This window comes from Helianthus annuus, chromosome 16 (assembly GCF_002127325.2).
Source record: "Helianthus annuus cultivar XRQ/B chromosome 16, HanXRQr2.0-SUNRISE, whole genome shotgun sequence".
Classification (NCBI taxonomy): domain Eukaryota; kingdom Viridiplantae; phylum Streptophyta; class Magnoliopsida; order Asterales; family Asteraceae; genus Helianthus; species Helianthus annuus.
The window spans coordinates 6,255,917-6,278,368 of NC_035448.2; the positions used below are offsets into that span (position 1 = coordinate 6,255,917).

The 22,452-nt window shown below is 39.5% G+C and overlaps 2 protein-coding genes across 3 annotated transcripts; one reads left to right on the plus strand and one right to left on the minus strand.

Moving 5' to 3' along the window:
* Positions 1 to 7,969: 7,969 nt before the first annotated feature.
* LOC110916844 (cytochrome c1-2, heme protein, mitochondrial) lies at positions 7,970 to 12,236 on the plus strand. 2 transcript variants are annotated; one of them, XM_035986004.1, is made up of 8 exons: positions 7,970 to 8,120; positions 8,601 to 8,824; positions 9,397 to 9,676; positions 9,757 to 9,828; positions 10,279 to 10,395; positions 10,493 to 10,543; positions 11,199 to 11,216; positions 11,929 to 12,236. In XM_035986004.1, the coding sequence occupies exons 2-8, from the start codon at positions 8,664 to 8,666 to the stop codon at positions 12,043 to 12,045; spliced, it is 816 nt and encodes a 271-aa protein (XP_035841897.1). In that variant the 5' UTR covers positions 7,970 to 8,120; positions 8,601 to 8,663; the 3' UTR covers positions 12,046 to 12,236. The 2 variants fall into 2 exon arrangements, with proteins under 2 accessions (XP_035841897.1, XP_022017194.1); XM_022161502.2 differs by lacking the exons at positions 10,493 to 10,543; positions 11,199 to 11,216 and having other exon boundaries at positions 7,975 to 8,120.
* A 1,276-nt stretch (positions 12,237 to 13,512) lies between these two features.
* LOC110918783 (serine-threonine kinase receptor-associated protein) lies at positions 13,513 to 19,132 on the minus strand. Its single transcript, XM_022163070.2, has 7 exons — positions 18,684 to 19,132; positions 17,112 to 17,247; positions 16,118 to 16,199; positions 14,984 to 15,159; positions 14,454 to 14,591; positions 13,962 to 14,101; positions 13,513 to 13,846 (listed from the first exon to the last, which is right to left on the minus strand). The coding sequence occupies exons 1-7, from the start codon at positions 18,799 to 18,801 to the stop codon at positions 13,644 to 13,646; spliced, it is 993 nt and encodes a 330-aa protein (XP_022018762.1). The 5' UTR covers positions 18,802 to 19,132; the 3' UTR covers positions 13,513 to 13,643.
* Between the last annotated feature and the right edge of the window lie 3,320 nt (positions 19,133 to 22,452).

Consider the following 22,452-nt stretch of genomic DNA (forward strand, 5'->3'; position numbering starts at 1 on the left):
ATTTTGCAGCAGATGATCTCGAACGATGGTTCAAGGAACTAAACATTGAACACACCTTCTCGTCGGTCGCACATCCGCAAGGGAATGGTCAAGTTGAAGCAGTCAACAAGAGCATCGTTGATGGCATCAAAGCAAGACTCGGTGAAAAAAGACGAGGATGGGTCGACGAGCTACCAAGCATATTATGGGCCCATAGAACAATGCCCAAGACAAGCAATGGAGAAACACCGTTCAGCTTGGTCTATGGGTCCGAGGCTGTGATCCCAGCAGAAATCGGGCTTCCATCTCCGAGAATGCTCTCCATGAATCTGATCAATAACGAAGAAGAAAGGAGGATCGACCTGGACCTCCTAGAAGAACGGAGAGAGATGGCAGCAATCAACGAAGCCAAATACAAGACAAAGCTTTAAAAATATTACAACTCCCGAGTCCGGATCTGCACCTTCAACCCAGGCGATTATGTCTTAAGGGACAATGAAGCGTCCAACGCAGAAAAACCGGGAAAACTGGCTCCCAAGTGGGAAGGCCCGTACATCATTGATGAGGTCCTCGGCAAGGGAGCATACAAGCTACGCACCATGAACGACAAAGAGGTTCCACGAATCTGGAATGCCCAACAGTTACGAAAATGCTACATATAAACATGTAATCGTATAGGGCGAATCGCCGACACATTTACCTAATACAAGAAGTGTTTGGCTATATTTACTTCATGCAAATTTTTTGTCACAACTGCATTTATCACTTCGGGCGTACACGAAAACATCAATGGCTCGACCATAGGAAACGTTGTAGACCTCCAAGGCTCGTCACAACCAAGTGCACAGCCGGGTCGAAAACACAACCAAAGCCTACAAAAACGCCAAAAAACATAACTTCGTGCCCACATAAACACGAAAATATCGATAGCAAGGCAACTAAACATTGTAATGCTCCCAAGGCTGTGATCCCAGCTGAGCTCACACAATAACCTGCAACTCGATCACTTCGTATGTCACATGCAAGCGCGCATACTTAAACGACAGAATAAAAACGTTGTAGTAACACAACATCACCTGTCAGCGCCATCATTCATTCGTGACACCTAATCAAAGTAATTAAAACATGCACATATTATGACGATTTCAAAATTTGCATAAACATAATCAAAGTAGCAACACATCTGTCAAATACATAACACCACAGGTAAGAAATTTCAAATTGTCTCAAAAAACAATCATTACAAACCCATTCCGGGCCATACACGGCACGCAGGCCGGAAGCAACCTATCAAGTATGGCTGGAGCCAGCACCTCCAGCAGCATCATCGCCTTCTTCTCCTAAGGCCTTTTTCAACAAAGCCACCCCATTCGCCTTATGAGCCAACTTACCAGCGGCTCGAACGACAGCAAAATCAAGCATCGAAAATTCTCGGCGCTTAGCAGCATAAGCACCCTCGCAATCCTCTTTAAACAACTCAAAGTGGTAATCCTTCTCATTGTTTACAGCGGCACACCTGCCTTTAGCATACCCATTCTTGCGGCCACTATTATAGCCTGCCCCACCCAACTCAAACATGTAGCGGGCAAGCTCAGAAGAATGCAAGATACGATCAGCAAGCTGCATGAAAAACAAGGTCGAATAAGATAGCAGAAATAAATACACAAAAGTAAAAATAAAGGAAGACAGCAACAGAACAAGCAAAGAACATTACCAATGGAACACCACGGGATAGCAACCACCTACTATCAGCTGAGGCTTCCTCAGCAAGGAGCTCAGACGCACGGCACTCAGCCGTCTTCTCATCAAGAAGACGCTGAGCAGCCTCACATTCCGAAGCCTTCTCCTGCACAAGAAGCTCCAGCTTATCGATCCGCGCAACATACTCCTTCTCCTTCTTCTCCGCAGCAAGACGCGCTTGATGAGCCTCTTCCGCAAGGGCCGTCTTCTCACCAGACAGCCGCACAATAGCATCACGCTGCGACTGCATCTCCGTATTCGTACGAGCACATGCGGATTCCCAATCCTTTTGTTTTTGCTCATTCAACTGTTTTTGCTCTTCGAGCTTCCGCTCAGCCTCAGCAACCCGCCATTGCAAACCTTTCTGCTCTGCGTTAAATTTTTCCTTCTCTTCAGCAAACGCCTTCTTGGCCTCTTCAAACGCCATAGTTTATTCTCCCATAGATCGCCATTCGCGAAGAATCTCCTGAGAGGTGGCAAAGAAGTTAACCCCAGCCGTAACATGATCATCTATAAGGGCAAAGCGGCTGCGGTTTTTCTGAAACATTCTCTCGGCGGGAGGAAGGGACAAAGAGAAAAACTCCTGACAATTCTGCAAGTCAGTCATGCGAGAACCCTGAGTAAGGCTCCAACGAGGGACATGAGGCATATCATCGCAAGCCGGATTGCCCCATGAATCATCAGGAACACGTTCAAATTGCGAGTCTCGCACGGTGCCAGAAGTAGCCCCACCCCCACCAGGCGGACGCTTTGTGTAAATGGTTTGTTGCGGAGTAGTCTCACTAGACTCCATCTCCACTTCAACACCTTTACCCTTATCAACTCCAGCAACATCACCTCCGGCACCGTGGCCACCACTAGCATCACCACCAACATCACCTCCAGCAGCGTCACCTCCCTCAAAAATACCCTCAAAAAACCCTTCACCGCCCCTCACAGCGGCATCAACACCATCTCGAGGAGGAGTCAAGCCAACAGTCCTCGAAGGAGGAGAAGTAGGTGGAGTAATCTGAGAAATATCCACCGGCCGCGGCTTCTTGCTAATCTTGGTTGCTGCCATAAAACTACAATTAGTAAAAAGCACCAAAGGAAAGATACCAGAAACATACACGGAAACTAAGTTACCAGGGCGGGGAGCAGAGGCAGCAAATATCTCCTCCAACAAGTTCCCTCGACCCCCACTAAAAACCCCCAAATCAACTTCAGATTCAGAAGGGGCTGAGGGGGGGGGGCATCCTTTTGAAGCTTGGCCCTCTTGGCCGCAAGAAGGGCAGCAGCTTGTTCATCAAGATGACGCTTATGATCATCAAGAGCTTTCTTCTTCATATGCTCAGTCAAAGTGGCTTTATCATCAGGATCTGACCCTTGACGCACCTCCCCAGGGCCTATGCCAGACAATGTATCAGACACTACCACATAATCTAGATATGGAAGAGTAGAAGGTTGCTTACGAGAAGATCCAGCAGCTCCGCTTTCTTTCTTCTCTTCCCTCCTTCCAGACCTATCACTCCGTGCCTTTTTCCTCGTCTCCAACTGGGCAGACGGATCAACAGACGGCTCTGCATCATCATCATCCTCAAATCCATGTACCGGCTCATCAACACCACCAGGCGCGGTACCTGCATGCGCGGAAGGAGATATTAGATCTTCCACATCCCGGTCAGAACTCCCACTAGAAAGGATAACGACTTCCTCTCGACCGGAGTCGACAAAGTCATCCCAACCATCCTCACCAAGAACTTCATTCGCATATCTGCTCAAACTAGCGTCGGTGGGATGCAAGAAACGGTCCCGTATCTGTTCCAACCAGGTTGGATTCCCATCAGCCTGGATAGCCTCAACCATGGCACCCGCTGATTTAATGTCCAAGGCATTTAACAAACTGTAACCAACTGCAAAAGGGCAACAAAATAAGGACACATAGTAAACATAGAGGGAAATAACCAAAGGGTAAGATACGAAAGAACAATACATTTGCCTTTATGGCTATACGCAGGTTGACCCAGCGGATGCTTAGGCACCCACAGCAAACTCATCCCTGCACCAACCAAAGCCATCTCATCCAGTTGAGAAATCGCAGTCGGCTTAGCAGTTATCTTACCATACCATTCTTGGGCAGCATAATCTGGCAACACATCCACTTTAGGGACCCCTTGACCCACCTGCCTATACGACATATCCGTCGGAATCACACCACGGCGAATGTAAAAAAACTTTTGTTTCCAATCATGAATGCCCTTTATCGGCACCGAACACACCTGAGCAACTCCCATCCTAGCCTGAAAAGAGTAGAACCCACTGGAATACGAAACGCTGTAGATAGCGTTGAACATCTCAAACGTAGGCTCAACACGGTACGACCTGCAGACAAACTCGAAATGAGTAATCCGAGGGAGCCCAATCGCATTTATCTGAGAAATGTGGAGCCCATAACCCCTCAAAACATCAGCAGTGAACTTCGTAATCGGCAACCTAAAATTGCCTTCCCGGAAATAAGCAGCATACAGCGTGATAAAACCCCGAGGGGCATCCCATGCAGTGGATCCAGAGGGAGGATAACGAGCTCCCCACTCAGGACGAAAGTTATGTCCCCTCACAAGCATCTGGAATTCATCCTCCTTCTAGTTAATCACAGCCTGGTCAGGACCAGGAGGCGCTCTACTCCTATGTTTCCTTTTCTTTTGAGTAGGATTCTTATCAGCCATGATAAAAATCTAGAAGAAGACGACTTGAAAAGGTGAAAGATAGAACAAAGGGGAAGAAGATAGAGAGAAATCGCACTTAGAATTCGAAAGTGAGGGAAGAAAGAGATAACCGCCCCATATTTATACCCATCGCATTTAATGCGATGGGTAGTGGACCGTCAGGGAACAGAAAAAGCGCCCAATAGATAACTGACACGTCACAGGAGAGAGAAGACGTCGGCTCGTTTTTCGGGAAACATGGGCAACAGGGTCTGCTGATGTGACAGAAAGTCACTGCAAAAGCAACTGTTCACCTCCGAAAGGACAGGGACGTCAGACGGTCACACCAAACACTTCCCCATAACCACCAAACTTCCAACAGAAGGAAGCACAAGGGGCCAAAACCCATGCGGCATGCGCCCATTTGGCTCACTTTTTCAAGAGAGTCAAAACCCATGCGGCATGCGTCCATTTGGCTCACTTTTTTCAAAGGGGCCAAAACCCATGCGGCATGCGTTCATTTGGCTCACTTTTCAAGAGAGTCAAAACCCATGCGGCATGCGTCCATTTGGCTCACTTTTTTCAAAGGGGCCAAAACCCATGCGGCATGCGTCCATTTGGCTCACTTTTTCAAGAGAGTCAAAACCCATGCGGCATGCGTCCATTTGGCTCACTTTTTCATGAGAGCTAAAAACCATGCGGCATGCGTCCATTTGGCTCACTTTTTTCAAAAGGGCCAAAACCCATGCGGCATGCGTCCATTTGGCTCATTATTTTCAAAGAGCTAAAACCCATGCGGCATGCGTCCATTTGGCTCACTTTTTTCAAAGGGGCCAAAACCCATGCGGCATGCGTCCATTTGGCTCACTTTTTCAAAGAGCTAAAACCCATGCGGCATGCGTCCATTTGGCTCACTTTTTTCAAAGGGGCCAAAACCCATGCGGCATGCGTCCATTTGGCTCACTTTTTCAGGGAGCCAATAACCAGACGGCACGCGTCCACTTGGCTCACTTTATATTCACCAACTTCAACGCGATGCATAGAAACCACAACTCTCATAAGTCCAGAATCCCTCCTATACGATCAACTCAACTAGAAGGCACACTGGACTGGGGGGACTTGAAGAGGTATGGTCCCAATTCCCTGCCTACATGGCAGGGACCACACCACTTTTTGTGCACACAAGGCACCCATGTCACCAGAACCTTCTAGAAGCTTCCAGAAGACATCTAGGCGGTTCATAGCTGGCATCAAAGATGCTTTGCCCAACATAAAGGACAACACGTGTCACCATTGAGAGAAGGCCACATAGGCCTGCGACAATCCAGGGAGCAAGTCTGACGCAACCAGTACGAGGTATCCAGCGTAAGCGAATAGAAGGACGCCACGTGTACCACTACACCCTTCGCGACAGAGCAGACCAAGAGGATATTCCCCTTGGTCGGACAGCTGGCGCACACCCACAGCTGGCACAGCTGCTTCCTCCTTCTTCACCATCCGGCTATAAATAGGACCCTTCATCATTCAGGTTAAGGATCTTGGCTCTCTTTACTCACTCTATACACACACTGTTTTATTCATCTCAGAGCAGTACTTATTCTCACGCCGGAGCCTGGTTAAGAGGGAAAACCCCCTTTTCCCCTCTTAACGAGACTAACGGTGTTTACTGTTTTGCAGATCTCAGGCCTTTGATACGAGCAAGAGAAGAGGTTGAACCCCATAAGTGAAACGACCCTCTTGGTTATCCTTGTGTTAACCATTGTTTCAACAATAATCATGAGTAATTAACTAATAATCACATATACAAATATAATTTCATGATCTTTTTTTAACTTAAATTCAACTGTTTTGGTGTTTGATTTATGCAGGTTTGGGCAAAAAGGTTAACGTAGGGATTGACGGTAATGATTTCACATATCCTAATTAAATTGAATCAACACTTGTTAAACTCCACTCTATTGTATTATATATATAGACAAAAGATCAAATACAAATAATCTTAACATACTAAACATACAAATTGAAGGAAAACCCAAAAAGATAAGGTGGCATTTTTGTAATTACCACCAACTATCAAAGTTACAACCAAAAATACCTAAAAAAACACAATTTTTTTTTTTTAACATTTTTTATTAAAAAATCGCTACATTTTGTTAGCAAAAAAAAAAAAAAAAAATTTTTTTTTGGCTGCTACTAAAAGTAGCGATTTTTTAATAAAAAATGTTAAAAATATAAAATAAAATAATTTGTGTGTTTTTTTTATTTTTTTAGATTTTTTTAGGTTTTTTGGGGGTTTAGTTTTTAGCATTTTAGCTTGGGTGTGTGTGTGTGTGTGGGGGGGGGGGTTAGGTTTTTTTTAGGTTTTTGGGGGTGGGGGGGTTAGGTTTTTTTTTTAGGTTTTTGGGGGGTGGGGGGGGGGGGGAGGTTTCTTTTAGGTTTTTGGGGGGGTGGGGGGTTTAGGTTTTTTTTTGGGGTGGGGGGAGTGGTTAGGTTTTTTTAGGTATATTTGTAGAGTAACTTTGATAGTTATTGATAATTACAAAAATGCCACCTTGTCTTTTTGAGTTTTCCTTCAATTTGTATGTTTAGTATGTTAAGATTATTTGTACAAGAACTTTACCCTATATATATATATATATGTTACTATGTGACTGTTTAAGGTAGGGGTGTGCACAGTTCGGTTTGGTTCCGTTCGGTTATTAACATTAACCGTATCCGTAACCGAAGTCATCGGTTTGGTTAATTTGTCCGTTTTTGGTTTGGTTCGGTTAATAACCAGATCAAACAATGGTTAAATTTTTTGCTTAGAAATACATGATGGAGGTATAAATAGATGAAATAGATTTATAAATACATGAAATGGAGGTATAAATACATGAAATGAGGATATAAATAAATGAAATTATGGTATACATACATGAAATGAAAGTATAAAACATGAAATGAAGGTATAAATGCTAGAAATATATGAAAATGTAAATGGTTCAGTTCGGTTAATTTTGGTTAACCAATGGTAAAAAAACATAACCAATAACCGACTTTCGGTTCGGTTAATTCGGTTTTGGTTAAATTCGGTTCGGTTTGCGTCGATTTTCGGTTTGGTTATTGCATACCCTTAGTTAACGGTTAAAAACAGTTGATCATCAAATAGCCGATTAACTGCTGGTTAACGGTCCTATGATCATGTATTTATAACTCTATGGATAATGTTATAGAAAAAGTATATCGTACAATATGCTTTAACGTACATTGCGTACGCGATGGCAAAATTGCACGTTATGTTACAACAAAAATAAAATCGCATGTGCAAAAAAAAGTAGGAAATCGCATGTACAAAAATAGGGCTAAAATCGCATGTACAAGCTTTTTTTTCTGAAATGGCATGTTATAAACCCAATTCGCATGTTGATAATGCCTCGCGTACACAATGTACGTTAAGCCCAATTATACGTTAACCGGCCTCTAATGTTATAATCACCAAGTTTAAACAATTTTTCTGTGTTATTATCGTTCGCTACCAAAACTGTGTGTGTATCGCGATCTTTGATAGCTAACAAACAAGCCGAATCTGTGTTTTCGTTCGTTTTTGAGCTCTGATGATTTGATTTTGCATTAGGTTTTAGACGGATTGGTCGTATTGTATCTGGAGTTACTTGTAAGAGAGAAAGTTCCAAGGTTTTGAATGTCAATGGTCAACCAGAGGTTACTAACATTAAGGTATTGAGTTTTGATCTATTGATATGTGTTTCTGTCATCATGATTTCTTAGATTGTGAACAATCAGGTTTAGATGGTTTGTAGATAACTATGAACGATTTAGGTAGTAGCTTAGTCGCTGTTTGTTTCAGCTCTTAGTGGACTCTTAATGGTTCAGACCTCGACTTCTTACTGATTCAGCACTTAATGGATCAGACTGTTTGTTTCACGAGCAGATGTCTGAATGGTTCAAACATTTGCCTCTGAATGGTTAAGACCACTTATCTGAATTCGTCAGACATTTGCCTCTGAATGGTTAAGCATTATACTGGCTCTTAATGGTTAAGAGCTCTTACTTGTTCAGCACTTAGTGGTTCAGACCTCTCTCTTACTGGTTCAACATTTACCGATTCAGAAGTTGCCAAACAGCCCCTTAGTGTGCTAGGTTCATTTATTGGTATAATATCAGTAATTCTTCCTATATATATTTTTTGGTAAACAGGATAACCTGCCATCAACATACTTTGTTTCGGAACATGGTCAAGACGGATCTGGCTCTCGTTCAATGACTTCATTAAGGATGTTTGGCCTTTTAGGTGCAGGAATTACCGGACTCTTAGGATTCACAACCGTTGCTTATGCTGCCGACGAGGCAGAGCATGGCTTAGAGTGTCCTAACTATCCTTGGCCTCACCAAGGCATTCTCAGTTCATACGACCACGCTTCGTAAGTAAATATCGTTCACCATGCAAAAATAATATGCAAGTTTAGACATAATCTAGAGTAAAATGCCATTTTCGCCATAAGGTTTGACTTTGACCACTTTTGCGACTTTCGTCTAAAGGTTTATTTTTCCGCATCTGGATCCAAAAGGTTAAAGTCTTGCCATGTTTATCCGACTCGTTAACTCCATCCATTTTTTAACGTTAAGTTAAGTCAGGGGTATTTTTGTCCTTTTACCTATTTGTTAATGCTTATAAGGAAAGTCATAACTAGAAAGTCAACAGAGGTGTATCTTTATTTCTTAATAGTGTTTTTTATTTAAATAAAAAAATGTCTAAAAAGACGGAAATACCCCTCATTTAAAGAAGAAAAACGGATGGAGTTAACGAGTCAGATGAAAAAAGCAAGATTTCAAACCTTTTAGATCTAGATGCGGAAAAACAAACCTCTGGACGAAAGCCGGAAAAGTGGTCAAACCTCAGGGACAAAAATGGCATTTTACTCCATAATCTATATAGTTTTTAGGAAATTTCCCATCTTAATATGATTTTTTTTATGTAAATTCTTGTGAGCAGGATCCGAAGAGGCCATCAGGTGTACCAACAAGTTTGTGCTTCATGTCACTCAATGTCACTTATATCTTATAGAGATCTCGTTGGTGTTGCATACACCGAAGAAGAAACAAAAGCTATGGCAGCCGAAATTGAAGTTGTCGACGGGCCTAATGATGAGGGTGAGATGTTTACCAGGCCCGGTAAGCTAAGCGATCGGTTTCCTCAACCTTATGAAAATGAACAAGCAGCTAGGTTTGCTAATGGTGGTGCTTACCCACCTGATCTAAGTCTCATTACCAAAGTAAGTTACTAATTTACCAGCTAAGTCTCAACTTGTTATTATTTTTTTTTTTCTTAACATCATTATTTTTATTCTTTTAGGCCCGTCGTAATGGTCAAAACTATGTATTTGCCCTTCTTACCGGCTATCGTGACCCTCCTGCTGGTGTTTCGGTAATACTTTGGACTTTTTCTACGATATTGAAAAAATATCTAACCGTGCTTTTTAATAATATCTTCTAGAGTTAACTGCCATTTTCGTCCTCTCGTTGTCGAATTATGCTAGACTCTAGACCAAATTTCAAATGTGTACCATTTATGTCCCTGACATTCTTGAAATATGCCAGTTCCGTCCAAAAACTTAACGTCCGTTAAAACCTGTCTTTTAACGAAGGGTAAAACCGTCATTGTTTTTATTTTATTTTTCTTTCTTCAACCCTGTTAATGGAAAACAAAAAAAGGAAAACGGCGTAAAAAAAGAAAATAAAGAAAAAGGAAATGACGTCTTTACCCTTCATTAAAAGGCAGATTTTAACAGCCGTTAAGTTTTTGGACGGAACTGGCATGTTACAGGGAGGATAATGGCAGTTAACTCATATCTTTTATTTTTGTTATTGAAATTAGATCAGAGAGGGACTGCATTACAATCCTTACTTTCCCGGTGGAGCAATTGCGATGCCAAAAATGTTTAATGATGGTGCTGTTGAATATGAGGATGGAACACCTGCAACAGAGGCACAAGTAAGTAACCGTCGATCAACCCGTCCGTTTTAGTTGTTTTTTTTTTTCAGGGCAACACATAGCTTCCTGATGCATTTATCAATGATCACTGGCTCAGATGGGAAAAGATGTTGTGAGCTTTTTGTCATGGGCTGCCGAGCCGGAGACAGTGGCGGAGCCAGAAATTTTTTCTTATGGTGTCATTTTTTATGGATACCTCGGTTTATAGCAACCCGGAGTCGAACTTTTTTGGATCGGTTCGGATCTGGTCGGGTCAAATCGCATAATAAAAGCAAATATCACAGTAAAAATACAATGCCATTGAATTAAAACATATAATAAAATTACAAAGTCATTTGAAATATATAATAAATGCATTTAATAGTTACTCTGTACACATTTTCATGTTTTGAAAACGATTCATAATGTTTTTAAAGGCAACTTGTTTTTCATTATAACAAACAAGTGCACGCATCATTCAAATGATCATCAAACATCTCGTTAGGTTAAACAATTGAAACAAAACCAATTAGACATAGGCCTATAATGCTTACTGGATTAAAAAAAAAAAATTAAGCATGGACTTTTAATGATTTAAAGTATACTACTTAAATTCAAGTAACTGGGCTTAATTTTTGAAATATAAATTTGTTTATTATGTAATTGTTTTAGAAGAAAGCAAAATAATGGTGTCGTTTGTAAAAACACAATGGTGTCGCTCGTAGAAAACAATGGTGTCGCTCGAATTTTTCCTATTGCTACACAAAATTCAATGGTGTCGGACGACACCGTTGTTTAAAGTGTGGCTCCGCCACTGGCCGGAGATGGAAGAACGAAAATTGGTAACTTCTTTATCTGACCGCTTCTAATCCAAAATACTACGCATTGAGTTGACCTGTAAACACTTTTTTCTTTGAAATACAAGTTGAAAAAATTAATATGCTTGTTATGATCATAAAAAGCAATATCATGGCGTCATTATATCAAATATCGTTTAAAGAACTGTGTAAAAATAGAATCTGAACGACTTGTTGGTATCAAACTCATTCGACCCGTTTGGGTTGCACAGTTAATACTCATTTGCTCTTCTTTTAAATAAAATATAGAGTAAATTGTCATTTTAGTCCCTGTAGTTTTGGTCATTTTGCCAGTTTAGTCCAAAGGTTTCATTTTTAACATCTGGATCCAAAAAGGTTTCATCGTTGCCATTTTGGTCCAACTGGCTTAACTCCATCCATATCTGTTAAAGCTGTCAAGGGCATTTTTGTCATTTCATTTTGCTCCAACTGACTTAACTCCATCCATATCTAACAAAAATGCCCTTGGCAGCTTTAACAGATATGGATAGAGTTAAGTCAGTTGGACCAAAATGGCAACGATGAAACCTTTTTGGATCCAGATGTTAAAAATGAAACCATTGGACTAAACTGGCAAAATGACCCAAACCACAGGGACTAAAATGGCAATTAACTCTAAAATATATAATAATGAATGTTTTAATTATGATGCTAATAGCAATATTATGATGCTCATCATGCCATCATCTCCTTACAGATGGGATTTAAATGGATATTTGTATTGTCACTTGCCCTTCTACAAGCTGCTTACTATCGACGCTTGAAATGGTCGGTTTTCAAGTCTCGTAAGCTTGTGCTTGATGTAGTCAACTGATCTGAGTGTTGACTTTTGTGTAAACTTTGTATTGATCAAATGCTATATTTGATTAGTTGCATATGTTTAGAGTTAGCTACATGTTTGTAAAAATGTTATGTGGAGACGAAAACATATGTGTGTATGTAAGTGTTTATATTCCTTTATATTGTTACAAATGAGAAGATATATGATAGCAATCGGTTCGGTAACGGCTAGGAAATTAAAACTCTAAATAAAACGGATAGATCTAACGGTCTCTTGTGATACAGAAACACCACACAAGAAAAACGATTAGGGCAAAACTAAACGAGAATCAAGATACAGATACACCACTTGACTCTAATCTAGGCTCCAAGAACACCATTTAAATATGCCAAGTTTGAACTAGCAAGGAATAATTTTAACTCTTAACTCATAATCCAATGAGTAAAATTAACATAGATATTTTCACAAAACAAAAAAACCCCTTTGCATCTTTCCATTTGCTCGTACATATAGAAAAAAAAAAAAAAAAAAAAAAAAAAACTGACCCGCTACGTAAAAACATGCAAACTGACTTTGACCAGTATCATAAAGATTAAAGAGGAGATGTCCACAAATAATGCCAATGATCTTGTGAGAGAATATTGGCTAACAGTCCCCCGCAGTTTGAGGCATAAACTCGACCTGAACTGTTGAAACAGATGCTTCGGTAGACCCTTGGTGAAGATGTCCGCATGCTGGTAATCTGCTGGAACATGAAGGTCTTTGACTGCGCCGAGGCGTGCTTTTTCCCGAACAAAATGTACGTCGAGTAAATCGAATCATCTTTATAGCTATCATTCGAATTGACTTTCCAAAAGTACCAATTCAAATAAACCAATTTGAGTAACAATAGTGACATCAAAACGTATACACTCCAACCTAACATCAAAGTTGGTTTAAATTTAAACTGCAAGGGGGCAGAATGCTACATCCTGAAAGTTCGGTTATGTGTGTAATCATAACTGAAACCCGTTTTTGAAACTTAAACCAAACCCCAAGGACCTTTAAACTAAACCCATTTCACCCGTTAAATGCAAAACATTTGATAACCTTTTCATATTGGATTGATTAAGATAAAAGAGTACCTCTTTATAAATTATTGGTTTATTTCTTGTGTATATATAGTTAATAGTCGTTTTCGTCCTTGTGGTTTTGTGGTTTGATCACTTTTGCAACTTTCATCCAAATAATTGAATGGTATCAAATATCTTCCGTCAACTCAAATGACGAGGCTTAAACTTATGTGTCTAGGGACATTATATTTTATTATGTGATGGATCCGAAAATTCTAATATTGAGTTGACAGATATTCTAGCTCTCAAAAAAACCAATCATGAGCTCTAACCATAACCATCGGTTGTGTCGGTTATCGGTTAAAATCGATTTGATCATGCCAGTTATGGTTCGGTTATCAGTTATGATGATTAATTTGCTCACCCCGAGTTTACATAAAAGAAAAGGTCAAGCAAGCAACACAAGTAGCGTCTATTTATTTAAAAGGGTAAAGTGACAAGAGAAGAGACTTCAAAATTAGGTAGAGAACAAAACACATATGTATGTATGTATCCTTCTAGTTAACAACCAACTCCTAATCAAACTTTCAAATCTTCCAACTTTGTGCCAATATCATCACTTGTCATGGGCCCATTTTGAACAGAACTTTCTTTCTCCTTTGGATTCAAAGACCCTGTTTGCCATATTCTTATCGTTCCGTCTTCCGACCCAGATGCATATGATTCACCTCCAGGCGAGAACCGCACACAATGGACTGGACCGTGGTGACCCTTGTTGCACCCTACAACAATATCCACATGCATGTCAGCATGTGCATGTGATCGGTTGAATTATTATTATTATTATCATTACAACTACTACTATTATGTTTTTAGTACAATTTGCAACACTCGTACCGATTTCTTCACCAGTGTTGAAATCAAACAGGCGAATCCACATGTCTTCCCCTCCAGCAATAAACTTATCACCAAACTTCGGTTCCAATGATGCTGATTCCACGTTGCAGGGCATATCATAACTTTTCACCAATCCAAAACTATATAACATAAAAATAAAAAAAGTAAATTACAATTTTGGCCCCTGTAGTTATATCACTTTTACCCTTTTAGCCCAAAAAAGAATTTTTTAACATCTGAGCCCCCAACGTCTTTTTTTCCAACCCTTTTGGCCCCTAACATTTAATGGATGGGGTTAGTGTTAGGGGCCAAAAGGGTTAGAAAAAAATACCTTGGGGGCTCAGATGTTAAAAATTCTTTTTTTGGCTAAAAGGGTAAAAGTGATATAGCCACAGGGGCCAAAATCGTAATTTACTCAAATAAAAAATAAAAGAGATTAAGTATATGCATAGGATAAATATACGACGTGATTAATAAGGGTTGAAAACATACTGATTTGCATCCCAGAATTTAACAGACGATCCATCTGCAGTGGTTATGTAACGACCATCCTTGCTGACCTCAGCACTGGTCACAGGTGATTTGGTTTCAAGAGTATGAGCCATTTTCCCGCTTCTCACGTCCCATAGCCTGCCATTATAATAATAAATATATCACATAATATTTTTTTCAAAAAAAAATATAATATGAACAAATTCAAGTACCAAATGATTGAAGAACATATTAGTTAACATAAATGTATGCAACCACAAAAAGAATAAAAATATCTAGGAGTGTTTCGAACTTTCGATGTGAATTTAGAAAGAAACAAAAAGACCCTGAATAATCTGAATAGTAAATCAGTTGTAGAAAATGGCCTATAAAAATAGCGTTTGGTTGTGTTTCTGCTATTTGAAATTTTAACGGTTCACATATTCAACAGAATTATTATGGCAATTTTGAATTGTTTGACGTTTTTAAAGAAACTCGTATCATTTTTCAGAACACGCTGATCAATCTGTGTAGATGCATGCATACCATACCTCACTCCCCCAGAATCAGAGCAAGAACTCAATATTGTTTGGTCACTATGGAGCCATACAACGGTCCTGACAGAACCTGGAGAATGCTCAATTTCTCTTGGAGATGCATCTGGTCGATTTAAATCAAATATGCGAAGTTTTTTCTCAAAACCACCAGTCAGCAGGAAATGTGTATCCTGTAAGTTTATGCACAAGTTGTTTTATCCATCAACGATAGATAAACAAAGGATTAGGATCAAATACAAAGGATCCTAATTGTAAGAAGTGTAAGAAGGATTTATAGAGTGACAAGTGTCCAATAACCTAAAAAACCCCACTACAAAAAAAAAAAAAAAAAAAAAAAAAACCCTTAAACATCCACCACCACCAAAAACCTAAACCCCCACCCCCACATCACCCACCCAAAAAAAAATTTTTTTTTTTGCCGAGGGGGTGGGGGTTTAGGTTTTTTGGGGGGTTTTTTGGTGAGGTATAGTTTTTTTTTGTTACCACACAAATATTTGCTTAACAGGTTTGCATAAAACAGTAAGGCTTGGGGAATTTTGAAGAGCTTACAGTTCAACCAAATTTATTGGGGTCCGTGAGAGCCCTAGTGATCATAGTCTAGACTCAAGAAGGAATCCTAGTTCGCTATGATCGAGGCTCTGATACCAAGCTGTCACACCCTGGCTTTTGCGGAAGCGTGGGTTTATTTGGTGTGACTTATAGAATTACATTTATGCAAAATAAAAAAACAACGTAAAATGTTATAATAAGTAAATAGTACATCAATTTTCGTTTATTAGTATAAAAAGATTACATTGTTAGGTTTTTGGGTGGTGGTGGGGTGGGGGTGGGTGGGTGTTTAGGTTTTTGGTGGTGATGTAGTGGGTTTAGTTTTAGCTTATTGGACAGTTGTCACTCTATAAATCCTTCTTACACTTCTTACAATTAGAAGCCTTTGTAGAATAACTTGACCCGATAAACAAAAATTAACTTCATCCATAGGTAAAAGAATCTGATTTTCATCCCGTATCAACTAAAGTTTCATAACTCCTTTATAACGAACCTTTATGCATTCATTATTAATTACAAAAGTGGATAACAATGTTGATCGGTCGGTCAGTCAGACCGAAATATAGAGAAAGAAGTTACCTCAGAAAAGGAACATGCTCTGACAATATGCTTGTGGTCAAACGAGTGTAGCACATCCCCGGTCAATGCATCCCACAATTTACTGAAAATTCAACAGATGTAGAAAAAAATGATATTCTATAACCATTAAATATAACATGTTTGTTAGACCAAAAATTCTACCTTCACCTTGTTGTCAGTGTATGTAAAAATAAACATGTTCTTTTTTTCCATTGTATGCATCATATTTCCATTTTGTTACTAATGGTAAAACGTTAGGAACTGTTTGTCTATATAACATACTATGGAGAGGAAAAAATTCTTACATACAATGACAAAAGAGTAAAAAAGTGGCACTTTGACGTAATTAAGTCAAGATAATATAAACAAAACAAACTTCTTTTTGTCATTGTATGTAGAAAATAAAAGTCACATTATAAACGTCACGTCCTAAATTATATAATGTATGTACGACACTGGAATTTTGAATGTACAAGACATAACATGAAGGAGAAAGAAATTCTTACACAGAATGACGAAAAAGGTGAACGTAAGTTACACGTTGGTTTAATCAATCCATGGTTTAAAAAACGGCTGAGGTGTACGCCTCAAGGCAAAACGCCCAAAAATGAGTCTGAGGCGCGCCTCAGGGGGTTGTTTTTGTATGTGCGCCTCACAGAGCTGAGTCACTAAGAAAAGCTACGCCCCGGGTGCGCCTCGGGGCTTTTTATGTATGTTTTTTTTTGTGTATTTCATGTCTTTTTAAGTGTGTTTTTGATGAATCTGATGATATGATTGGTTAGTATTTTATTCTTTATAAGATATATAATTTTTATATTTATATTTTAATTCCGCCTCGGTTCGCCTCAAGGCGTACGCCTCGTGAGGCAAAGGGAAAACGCCTCGAGGCATGATTCCATACTTTTTTAAACATTGAATCAACCTAAGATAATATAAACAAAACACAGAAGTTATATAACAAGGATGAATAATGAAGTAAATATCGACTACATACGCTGAAAAATCCGCAGACGCTGATGCAGCACGCAGAGCATGCGTATCGAGACAACAACTCCAAACTGCACCTTTATGCCCCTCAAAGGTTCCTATCCAGTCTCCAGTTTCTCCATTTCTAAGCATAGGAGTGGAATCTAAATCATAAATTTATGCCTATTAGTAACACTCTATGGCAATATGATATCGAAAGGTATTATATAGCTCCATTAATGAAGCAATACTCAAAGAAATAGAATGCCTAAAACGTGTCGCAACAATCACATCAAATCAAATCAAACAAATCATACTCATGATGTGAAATTGACAACAAAATTTTTGATCGGGAATTTAAGTTTCATTGGGTCAATAAAGTTTCTTGTCGATGACTTAACCCATAGTTATTAAAAGCATTAAGCGCACTCAAGGCGCATAGGCCTCGCTTGGGGCCTAGGCGCAAGGCGCAAAAAAAGTGAGGGCCTGAGAAAAAAAAAAGCATACAACAAAAAAAACATAAAATATTTTTATATAATAGAAAATTAATACTATTCTTCAAATAAAATACACTAAAGCTATTATATAACATTTAATATCATCTATTTAGTACCAAAAGTTATAAATGCTAGTTTATTAGCATAGAAAAGTAGTTTCGTTAGATAAAAGTAGAAATCTAGCTAGAATCTTGCCAGAATTTAGAGAATTTGGCCGAAAACTCTCAAGAATCTAGAAATCTCGCCGGAGCCTGGGCATGAACCATCACTTGGAGAATTAAAGCGCAATTGCCTTGACTTAAGGCGCAATTGCCTCGCCTCGCTAGGAAATTGGGCCTAGGCGCAAGAGGCGATGGCTTTTAACAACTATGATTTATCCTTTCCTTTTCTAAACTTAGTTAATTTGTTAGCTATCGTTTATGCCCAATAATGAGCAACAACATACAGTGGTCTCCAAAGTATTAACTTTCCTACTATAACTCGTATATTTAATCATTGAATTAGAGGATACATGCATCTATTGATAGTTATTAAGGACTAGGGCTACAAACGAACAGAACATTCAGTAAATAGTTCGTGAACCGTTCGGCGGGAAGTTGTGTTCGTTCGTTTATCCAATGAATGAAAACGAATACGAGAGCCGCGTTCGTTCACTTATGTTCGTGAGCGTTTGGTAACATGTTCGTTCATCAGTGTTCTTTATAATTCTTATATTTTATTTAAATACTTCAAAATTCCCATTAATAGAATATTAAACATATAATGCCTTTAAATATATGTTCATTTGTGTTCGTTTACGTTCATGAATGTTTGCTTGTGTTCATTCGTATCCGTTTGCGTTCGTTACCTAAAATTAACAAACGAACACAAACACCTTCATTTCCGAGGTGTTCATGAACACATAACACAGTTCGGTTCGGTTCGTTTCGTTTGCAGCCCTATTTAACACTTAAAACATACATTTTCATATATTTTTAAATGATTAGAGCATGACATTTCCAACACTTAAAACATACATTTTCATAAACAGCACATTCATAATCATAATCAAATAACATTATTATACTGAAAGCATAAATTGAAAACTGAAATACAGAACAAACCTTTGCTAGCACTGATGAGAAAATATCCATCTGGAGTGACCGGACTGTAGAACAAATCAACCACCGGCCGTGAATGTCCATGACACACAAGAGGCACTGCAACCTTCTTCTTATCCATTTCCCAAATTCAAATCACACAAAAACCCTAATTATCCGATCCGTCAAATTGAAACGCAAACCCTAACCCTAGAAATCGACAATTGATCCCCAAAAAACACGCACAATTGCCTCTGCAGATAGATTATCGAAATCGAAATCGAAATCGCACAAGAAATAGGTTGATTGTTTGCTAAAAAGATATAAAAAAATATTATTAATAATAGTAAAAAAAAAAGTAATAATATATAGAGTACTGCGAACAGGGCTATGCGCAAAGATGAAATGGATGCATTTTTCTTGATTTTATAGGTTGATTTTTGTTTTATGATGGTGGTCCCTTGTGTTTCTTGAAATTCTGTTTTGATCCCTCAGGTTGTGGAATATTCGGCAAGATGTTCTTATTATGGAGTTATGACTAGATAACTACATAATATATCTTTTTTACGAGCTATTATAATATAATGTTGATAAAGTTTAGTTCATGTAGGAATTTTCTTCTTTTTTTAACAATGAACTTCATGTATAAGGTTATCAGACTTTTGAAAATCGGAGAGTCATGTGTTGCCCAACTTTGCCTAGACTATGTTATCTTAAACGGGCCCATGTTGGCTTCAAAATTTGGCTTTTTTGGGCGTTTCCCTGAAAAGCTATGCCGTCGGCTGCCACTTGACAGTCGTTGTGCCATTACAAGAGCAGAACTCTCTATCGTAACACACGGTGGGAGGAAACCCCGATTGGGATCGGGAATCGAACTGTCAACCTCACACAAGGCATAGTCCAAATCCTCCATTGCCTATATTCACCCTAATATGACACAAGTGGGAATTAAACTTGAGTCTCTATTGAAAAATCCAAGCCACCTGCCACTAGGCCACAAGGGGGGGGGGGGACAGGAATGTAGGAGTTAATGGGGTTAAATAATACACCAATTCAGAAGGAAACCCAATAAATCTGGGAAAAACTTCTTTATAGGAATCGAACCCAGGACCTAATAGTCCCTGAAAGTAGGTATAAATCTCGTGCTCTGTTATTTGATATCTCCCAGCTATATATAAATTACATGAGTTGACCTATTCTATATTTTGTGAGTTAACCTATTCTACATTTTAATAGGAATATATGTAACAATGACTAAATATTACACATATTACAAATGATTCTAATCGATTCTAATACACCCCTACAGTCAAAATGGGAGAATGACGAACAGTGAGTCTGGATTGAAAATCGTCGAAGAGAATCTTGGGTAAGCCTTCGGTAAAAATGTCCGGAATTTGATACCTAGATGAAACATGGAGCACACGAACAAGACCCTTAGCTACCTTTTTCGCGCACAAAGTGTATGTCCATTTCGATATGCTTAGTGCGTTGGTGTTGAACGGGGTTCCTGATTAAATAGATTGCACTAACGTTATCGCAATATACAATTGTGGCACCCAAAGTGCTTTGCATAGCCTATTACTGTTTGGCTAAGATCCTTGATGACTAATTCAAATATACATGTTTTAAGACATCAACTGAATGCTTGTGGGCCTGTGGCTGGAAGTAGCAAAATGGGCCGATCGTAATGGGTTTGGACCAGATCTTGTAACTTTTAAATATATGGCCTGCCAACAACTATTTGCCCATATTTTAATTTTAATTTTGTAGATAACTAATATTATAAGGCTATAGAAAACTAATGTTAATAAATAAAAGCCCAATTTATCAAACCAAAAGTGGTTTAAAAGGTTGTAAGCATTTAGCTGACCAGGTCAAAATTGTCACCTCTATTAAATCGTGACAAAAAAAACTTGTCTAGTGAGTGTTGACGTGGTTGTTTTAATCAGGGGCAGAACCACAATGTTAGGAGCCATAGCACGGGCTATGGCTCAACCCCGTATTCGATTTTATACAAAGGATACCCCTAAAAAATACGAGGATACTCCTAACCAAAAAATATGATACTTGATATTACTAAAATCTCATTTTTTTATAAGCCCAAACAATTTACAACCCGAAAACTTGTATAATAATTAAGCCCGAATGATAAAATAAGCCCGAATGATAAAATAAGCCCGAATTAAAAATAATAGAATTGAAAGAAGACCCTAAATATAATTGATAAAGTTAGCTCAAGACCAAAAACAAGAGAAATTTTATAGGGTTGCAATTATAATTGAAAGACCTAAATATAATTGAAAGAAGGCCCTAAAGAAGGCCCACGAGGTTCCCTGACAAATTAAAAAGGAAATTTTATAGGGTTGCAATTAGACCCTCTATATTATAGAGAACAAATTGTTGGGCCATTAAGAAAATGCATGCACGAAAGCTAGAGGTGACAGAGATGAGGATGCTAAGATGGATGTGTTGGCATACTAGGTTGGACAAGATAATAAATAAGGTTTTTAGGGTAGCATTAGGGTAGTGTTTGGTATACAGGAATGGTAGGTGGAATGGAATGAGTGATTACGAGAGAATGAAGAAAAGCGTGTTTGGTTGGTCAATGGAATGGAATCACCCATTCCAAAAGGCATTCCATTCCCTCAAAATCATTCCTTCCACCCCCCATGTTTTTTTTCCATTCCATCCCCTCTTGCACCATTCATCAACAACACCACAACCCACGACCTTCGCCACAACCCACGACCTTCGCCACAACCCACCACCACCACCACCCACCGCCGACGCCATCGCCTCCACCCGCCACCACCTCACCCCGACAGCCACCGCCGTCGCCGCCACCCACTCGCCACCGTTATCGCCCACAACTGCGACCAACCGCCAACGCCACTCGCCGCCGCCGCTCACCACTAACGTCGACGCCACCACCAACCGCCGCCGCCACCACCTTTGATGCCACCCACCACCAACAGCCACCTTGTCGCCACCACCACTCGTCGTCACCATCGCACCGCCACTCGCCGCCACCACCACCACCCATCGCCGCCGCCGACACCCACCGCCGCCGCCGACACCCACCACCACCACCTATAGCCACCCACAATCACTACCACCGACCACCACCACCACTCACCGCTAATTTTATTACTTCGTTTTTCATGCCTACTGAACAATACACAATAATAATTCATTCCATTCACATGGTAACCAAACAAGACATGGAATGGTAATGATCCATTACATTCCCTCGTTCATTCCATTACCTCGTCCATTCCATTCCTCCGTCCATTCCATTACCCCATACCAAACAGACCCTAGGAGTTGCTGGTATTTAAGACAAAATAAGGGAGTGAAGATTGAGATGGTTTGGGCATGTCAGGAGAAGGCAGACGACAGACCCGATTAGAATAGTTGAAACACTCACTATAGATGGAAGGAGGAGTAGAGGTAGGCCGAAAATGACTTCGGATGAGCGGATTAGACAAGATTTGCTAGATTTGCACCTCTTCGAGGACATTGTCGAGGATAGAACTTCGTGGAGACGTAGGATTAAGGTTAAGGACTTTTAGGAGTTTGGCCTGGTTTTTTGTTTAGGTTCTTGTCTTATGAGTTTAAATTTTTTTCGTTTTCTATGAGGTGTGATATAGCTTTTTATAAGTTTTCACTTATTCCCAGCGTCGTAGTTTTACTAACAACTACTTATTTATTTATGTGTTTATTTTTATTATTTTTCTTTTCCACCTTTTTAGTAGGGGGGGGGGGGGTAGTTCCACCTTTTTAGTAGTTG